At 36.4% G+C, this 8256-nt stretch overlaps 1 protein-coding gene across 1 annotated transcript; it reads right to left on the reverse strand.

Moving 5' to 3' along the window:
- Positions 1-437: 437 nt before the first annotated feature.
- Positions 438-6614, reverse strand: LOC114717749 (putative pentatricopeptide repeat-containing protein At1g74400). The gene is made up of 5 exons (XM_028902950.1): positions 6403-6614; positions 4171-5631; positions 3760-3943; positions 2593-2961; positions 438-1330 (listed from the first exon to the last, which is right to left on the reverse strand). The coding sequence occupies exon 2, from the start codon at positions 5626-5628 to the stop codon at positions 4228-4230; it is 1401 nt and encodes a 466-aa protein (XP_028758783.1). The 5' UTR covers positions 5629-5631; positions 6403-6614; the 3' UTR covers positions 438-1330; positions 2593-2961; positions 3760-3943; positions 4171-4227.
- Between the last annotated feature and the right edge of the window lie 1642 nt (positions 6615-8256).

An 8256-nucleotide genomic window follows, 5' to 3' on the forward strand; every position in this document is an offset into this window, starting at 1 on the left:
CAAGGAGGATCCGGGGATGTTCAATTCTCCGACTTGTTCAGTACCCATGGCTTCAAGCCTCCAAGGCCTTGAGCCACGCACCCAGAAGTTGACCATGAGCTAGTAACCAGCACATTGGGTAAGCTTAGCAGATACATCTCTGCCAAAGCTTTCTGGTTATGCATCTTCTCTGTTAGTTGATACCCTTCATGGCTTCGCTGCTATATGCCAACCACCCGTCCTGTCACCGTAGGATACTCCCAATACATGTCCCTTACCTTTTCAAAATATCCTGAGCTTAAAGATGTAATCAGTACTCATTTTGATGGTCGCTTTTCTGATGAACTCACAGTATCTTGCTTCCTGTTTACGTCAGGCAAAATATTCTCTCTCAAAGTACAGGATAATAACTGATCCAATACATGTTGAAATGGACCTGTTTCTACGTCTCTTTATTGTTTTTTTTTTTTGGGTCAGAGTCCTGTTTCTATGTGAATCACTCTAATCTGGATGCCTAATCTGTCGTCAGCTTTAGCTAAATAAGCTTCATAGTACCTAGTGACAAGTCCCCATACAATGTTGGTGGGGTGGAATAGATATTTACCCAAGAAGTGGAAAATTGTATCCTTCTTTGGGAAGAGATTGTTCAGTTCCTGCTCAAAAGAATGCATTAAGTATAGAGATGGGATGAAGTAATTATCTGTTTTCATCATTAACCAGGCTACTTTCTGCAGACTTTGGTCTTCATCACAGAAGAACAGCTTATCGTGATCATCATAATCATGGGTTAGATGAAGATAGACATAAGATGGTACTGTGGAATTTGTAATTGAATTGTCTTTCAGCATCTTCCCATAACATTGAGCAGATTGCTGATTGAGCTTGTGCATTTCGGTTCACAAGGGCAAATCAGGAGGGAGAAACCAGGAAATATCAGGAAATGGTTCACAAAACAGATCTATCATATCAACTCCAGGATCAACCAGTACGACACGATTTGCGAGAAGAGCGTAAAGAAATGCAGAAGCTAAGGTCAATATCCGATTTCCTAACCCACTAAATGAAATCCAAACTATATATTTACAATCAGGACGCAGTAAAATGCCCAGGCTTGAGCTCTTTCCTGTTTTGTTATAGGATTCAGTATAAGGTCAGCATTCTTTATGGAGAGCTTCATGTTTTCTAAGCCTAGAGATGAGATAAGAAGAAAGCTTTCCTGATAGCCCTTTGCCATATGTGCCTGACATATAACTGATGAGACAAGACCTTTTATCAAATCCAACAGCAAGAAGACCACCCAGGGGTTCATTTCTTTGCAACTCAACAGAATGAGAGAAATCTTGGTTCAAACCTATGTCAGAAAAGAATCAAACCTATGTCAGAAAAGAATATAATCCATTACTTGATCAGATTTTCCAGCAAAAGCAGACAAAAAAACATTCTTGCACCACGGCAAACAAGAATTTTCAGAAAGAGACATTAAGTGAGAAATATGAAACAGAAATCAGTCACACACTAGCAAGGTAATCAGCGCAGCAATTGAGATACTTCAGAAGGGGGAAATGAAATATAATGGTGTATTTCGGGTTTACAAGCACACAATATAATGGGGTATTTCAGATTTACAAGCATCCCATGCAATGCACAGGAAGCACACGCTAGTTCTAATGAAAACAAAGTAGAGGAGGATGCCCTGATTTACTAAAATAGCCATACTTTTTCAACTTCCAATATACCCCCTTCCTTTTAGTCTTTGAAGATTGAAATTAAACCCTCTTATTTGCCAAAAAACGTAAGCATATGCATTAGCAGTGTTAAATATAACATAAAATTAAACTTACAAAACCAAAGAAAGGACAGATTGGTTCAAAAAAAATGACAGCAGCAGAGTTAAGCTAGCAGCCTAGCCCTAGGTGAATTTTACACAGAGAACTTGAAAACAAGAATTTATGTTCCACTTATTTAACAATTGATCCAAGTTGAATAGAATTAATGTAGGCATTTATTACTCATCAGTAATATTTCTCAGTCGACTGAAACAGCTCAACAAGTATATATTTCTTTTCCATTCTATGAAGAACTTGACTTTAAGAGGAAACAAATATACTTTTACCCATTTTAGTAAGTAGAGTATGAAAATAATCCAAACATGTATATGCTCATGGGAAAAGCAAGTGAAAAGTGGTCACCCAGACGCTAACAAGGCACATGGCAACATAAGTCAAGAATAAGCAAGAGCGAAATAGAAAATTGGTCTCGTTCTACTTGGTTGATTATTCTTTGGTTTCTCTTCCTTGAATTGGGCTAAATGGTGAAATAGCTCAATCCAAGAATATAGTTCATTATTATAAAACTAAAAGCACCGATATTATCATTTTATTTTTCACCAGTATCAGCATATAATTTATAAGGAGTCAACAAAACTCGTAAGCTTATACAAAACTAGAATGTAGCGGGCCAAAAAAGATCAAAAATTAAGGTGGGGGTATGAATCAAAGAGTTAGAGCTGAACAGTTCAAATTGATCAAAACAGTTAACCATTTCGAGGTCTGATTCAAAGGAGAAGCTGTAACGCAACTTCCACAATAAATTAAAATACAAGTACACAACTACCTTCACTTTGTTTAGGCTGAAATATATCAGACGTAGATGCCTCAGCAACGTCATCTGAAGGGGGCTCTTGGAGAACCATCGACACTGAAAGCAATGCAGAGAAGAGCATCAAACAAAGCAGGAAGAACCCCATCGATTGCTTCAAATTAAGCCCACATTTTTTGTCAGAGCCTCCTGAAAAGTCTCTGCGGCTGACCAAATTTGAGAGCTTTTCTGCCACGTCATATGGATTCCTATTGACCCTCTTCATCGTACCCACAAATCATCATCTGGGTAAGCCCACACAGCTCGGTTCCAACCAAATGGTCAAGATCATGCAATTCAACAGATCATATGTCTGAGTGTCGGGGATGATGAGCGAGGCCAGGACTGTAAAATAGTGATGCAAAGAGTCAGATCGTAGATCATGTCAGCAGCTGAACATCAAAATATGGAACATCATTGTAAATTAAAAAAAAGAAGAAGAAGCAAGAATTATAATGAAAGCTGGCAGATTCTGCTTATGAGGTTATTCTTACAGAGTGACATCATCCCATAATGTAGTACGTTTACTTCCTTATCAGTTATCATATCAAAGGGATTGGTAAATAATTTAGCCATCATATGACTCAAACTTTAATACCTGTTAGTAGTGAGAAAAAGGCTTGATAGGAGTTGCAAAAGTAAGAAGGAACTAATTGGGCATGATTTCAATCTTAACTCTCACATTTTTTTCTTTACGTGAACCAAGCAAGCAATGTTCATTAATAAGCAGGCATACTAGATGGACATCTCTATCTTGTCTGCCTTGCTGCGACTATCATTCTTGCTTCTATATGGACTCAATTGTACGAAATCTATAACCATTAAGGTTGCTTCAACAAGACCTTGTCTGTGCATCATTTCTTTTACAGAACAGAAATCAGTTCAAGTGAAAACCCTATACTCCGTAACTTAGTATCAACCAGTTGCTCCCTCTTTGAATGATTACATGCTTTTAATATAGTAGATGCGATTTTGCTACACTGCCTGCTATAATAATGAGTAATGTATTCCTTGTTGATAGAGTGAAGGTAACCATATTGTGCCTCTGAGTCATCCAATCTGCAACTCACTTTAGGACAAGTCAAGGTTACGGGCATGCTTAGAACAAAATATTATCCCCAAGAAAACATTATTCCAAGCTACCTTTGGGTTCAGGACCTTGGCAATAAATAGTTCCAACAACAGATCCCCGTGACACATTAATTTTCCTCTCACTACTCAAGAGCAAACAAAAAGAAAAGGTCCATTAACTGTGGATGATGAGCCCCAAAAGCCACATGCTCTACCAGAAGCCTTGCTTTCCAAGCAACCATGATAGCTCCTGTGGCTGCTACCAAAAAAACATAAATAAATGTCAGCTTAAGACTGGTGAAGGAGAGTTTAACTACTTGAGCAACATTTTGATGATGATAAAGAATCTGCACAAACAAGCGATCAATGTCCAAAAAACTTGAATACACAGACAAACTGGAGACTGAAAATCATTGAGAATGCATCAAATGCAACTTATAACTTAATCAAATAGCAATTATTGTAAAAAATCACGCTCATTACCAATTGCAAAACATCTCAGAAGAGCTCCAGAATTTTCTTGGACATTTGAACCACTCTTCAAGGGTTTGAATGCCTTGGCATGTAGCCATAAGCTTTTATGTTCCTAGTCAAATGCTCAAGAGCATCATATATCTCTGTTTTCAGAGCATGACTATCATCCGCTGTCACAAATTCATTCACCTCGGTTTCCACCACTATCAAGCTGCAACCAGGAGATCTTGACTTTTTTATCTGATTTCTGACAATCATTTTCTTATTCCACATGCCTTTATCAGCGTAGATATTAGACATCGCAACAGAGTCACCCACATAATCGGGGTCCAACTCAAGTAGCTTCCCCCTAACTTCTGCGCCTAGCTCTATGTTGCTATGGAGGCTGCATGCCCCCAACAAGGTTCGCCACATTACTGTATTTGACCTCACAGGCATCTCCATAATGAAGTCATAAGCATCTCCCAAACATCCGGCCCTGCAAAAAAGATCCACCATGCAACCAAAGTGAGGCTCTCTAGGTCGTATACCATAACTTTCAGTCATACTTATAAAATGGTGCTTCCCTTCCTCAACCAACCCTGCATGGCTGCAGGCCATTAAAACTCCTATGAACGTCACATCATTTGGGACTATGAGACAATTGCTAGAATTCGGTGTTTTACTGTTTCTCCTTGTGCTTATTTCTGAGAAAAGCTCAAGAGCTTCTTCTGCCTGCCCATGCAGCGCATGCCCCACAATCATGGATGTCCAAGTTGTAACATCTTTGTTTCTAGTGCTATCAAACAATCTCCTTGCAGCCATGATGTCCCCACATTTAGCATACATATTAATAAGAGCATTATTCAGGGTCAAATCTTTGTTTAGACCTTTTTTTCTTCTAAGAAAATTGTGGATCCATTCACCTGTTTCAAGTGCCCCAATGTCAGCACAGGCAGAGAGAGCAACAGTAACTGTGACTTGGTCAGGCTCCACATTGTTCATCTGCATCTGTCTGAACAGCTGTAAGCCTTTGCAGGGTCTCTGATTTTCAACATAAGCAGAAATCAGAGACGTCCAACATATACTATTTTTACGAGGTATTTCATCAAACACCTTGTGGGCGTCCTCCAGCTTTCCCCAGTCAGAGTACATTTTCAGAAGGCATGTCTGGAGTTGAACTATTGTTTCGAATCCAAACTTTATGATGAGACAATGAATTTGGTTTCCAAGGCTGGTGGAATGCTTTTTGTGGGTGCAAGCCTTGAGAGCAAACAAGAAAGAGAAGCTATCAATGGAAGAGGCTCTTTCTCTAAGCAAGTACCTAAACAGTAGGAGAACCTTGGCTGGGTGATTGCAATCTAGGTACTTCTTAAGGCTTTGGTTTGACCTTGGAGGTCTGAGGTGAATGTGGAAGTGACGCTTGGGAAGAAACAATAACTTGCTCAAACTCACTTGAACTAACAATGGCAACTTTTTTGAGGTCATAATCTACGTCAAGAAGCCCACGAGCGTCAAGCAACATCCCATAAACGGTTAGTGTGTGTTTGGTTTTGAAGTTTGTGAAACAGCATTTGGATAAACTAGAGTTTGCAAACTGAAATTTAGGCAAATGTCAGCTATTGTGATGTTATTTATATTCATACAGTTTTTTGTTTAACAAAAGAGTCGGTTTGGCAAATTAAAACTTGTTTGAATGATACAAAGCATGTTTAGATATGTAATGACTGAAAGGGACGTCAGTTTTATGATGTGTGTCCGTGAGAGAGAGAGAAAATTAAGCTGCATATGATATATAATTTTGATATCTTCAATAAATAAAAATATTAAAAGGAATGTCACTATGAGGAGGAGGAGGAGGAAAGCTAAATTGGTATAGTAGCACATGAAAAACTGCTTTACTGTAATATGAAGCTCATAATGAAGTTTTTCAAGTAATTTTCTTAGGTAAGGTCTTGGGTTTTGTCCAAAGTTTTACTGAAATAGCAACAGTCCAAGCTATCGTAACAGACAAAAAATGGTCCTCTCTCCGCCAGAGCGAGGAGCAGAGAGGAAGCAATACCAACAAGAACCCAAAAAAAAAAAAAAGATAAAGAACCGAATCCGGCTGTATAGAGCATAAGAAATTTTTTCTGGTCTGCATCGAAAGACAGAAGTCAAGAACCAACCGAATCCAACAAATCAAACGCAAGTCAAGATCATTCTTTTCTGTCTATAATAGAACTAGAGGAGGATGCAGTAGAAGAAAGCTTTACCACTTACCAGGGAAAAAAATGGTGCGCAGGGAAGGATCGCACAAAGACCAGAAACGCCGAGCAGGGAAGAAAACAGCCGACGAAGGCAAAGGTCCGGCGACCAACGACAGGGACAACGGAGAGAGACAACCGAGATCGAACGCGGGCATAGACCTTCCGATCGGCTACTTCCTCGCTGCCCTGATCGGCAACAACAGTGCAGACAGCAGAGGAAGTGTAGTGTTGGCTTTAGTGCTGTTTGGTTTGAGGGGAGAGAGGGAGAGGGGCTTGTTTGATTTGATTAAAAGAAAAGAGAGGAAGGGATATTTAATATTTGGTTTAAGAAAAAGAGGAGAGAGAAATAGTAATAATTAATTTACTATTTTATCTTTATATATTAGTTTATATTTTATTGATATATTATATAAATTAATTTACATCTTAATTTAAATCATATAATTTAATAAAAATTCAGTATTATCATGTTAACATGTGTATTAAAAAATCGGTACAGTATTTTTTAATTCTAATTTTTTTAGGCTAGGCCCTTTTTCAACTTTAAAATGTATTTAATAAATAATATATTTATAAAAAATAATTAATTTTATAATATTTTAATATTTTATTTTTATAATAATTTATATTAATTTTTATTATAATATATTTTTAATTCTAATAATTTATATTTTTTTATTTTTTACTTAGGATAATATTTTTTTTATTTAAAATAAATATTATAATAACATATTTTATGGGTGGTTGTAGAATATCAAAAAAATCATAAGAGTATAATGGTTTAAAAATTTAGCTCTCCCAAAAACTCTCAATTTGGAGGGGAACTAAGGGTTTGTTTGGTTTGAGGGGAAGGAGGGGTAGGGGAGGGGAGGGGAGGTTTCATCCTCATCTTGTTTGGTTTGATTAAAAATGAGAGGAGGAGAGGATATTTAATGATCCCTTGTTTGGTTCAAGGAGGGGAGGGGATGGATAGTAATAATCAATTTACCATTTTACCCTTACATATTAGTTTATGTTTTTTATTGATATATTATATAAATTAATTTACATCTTAATTTAAATCATATAATTTAATAAAAATTTAGTCTTATCATGTTAATGTGTATTAAAAAATTGGTACAGTAATTTTTTATTCTAATTAATATAATAATATATTTAAAATAATCAAATTAACAAATTTTATATGCTCTAAGAAAAATGAAATTTTATTCTCTTTAGGCTATCTTTTTTTCCAGCTTTAAAATATATTTAATAAATAATATATTTATAAAAACAATTAATTTTATAATATTATAATTTTTTATTTAAATAATTTTTTATTTTTAAATAAATTTTTATAATAAATTTTTAATTATAATCATGTATTTATTTTTTATTTTTTTACTTAGGATAATATATTTTTTTTGAAATAAATATTATAATAATATATTTTATAAGTGGAATATTGAAAAAACTATAAGGGCATAATGGTCTAAAAATTTGGCTCCCCTCTAAAAACCTCCAATTTGGAAGGGAGCCAAAATGGGGGGAGGGAGGGGAGGGGACATTTTAGCTCCCTTTCCCTTCAAAATTTTTAACCAAATAAGGGGAGGGGCTCATTTTCCCTCCCCTCCCCTCCCCTTCCCTCCAGCCAAACACACCCTATAATGGAGGGAGGGGAGGGGAGGGAACATTTTGGCTTCCCTCCCTTCTAAAATTTTTAACCAAATGAGGGAAGAGGCTCATTTTCCCTTCCCTCCAACCAAACACACCCTTAGAGCAGAACGTATGTTTTGCCAATAATTTAGGTTTAATTGTATCATTATTAATAATTAACAAAAATATCAAGCATAATAAAATTTATGATAATCTGATTGAAAGTGCTAAA

This window comes from Neltuma alba, unplaced genomic scaffold (assembly GCF_004799145.2).
Source record: "Neltuma alba isolate B1F8T4 unplaced genomic scaffold, ASM479914v2 tig00002147_pilon, whole genome shotgun sequence".
In the NCBI taxonomy this organism is placed as follows: Eukaryota; Viridiplantae; Streptophyta; class Magnoliopsida; order Fabales; family Fabaceae; genus Neltuma; species Neltuma alba.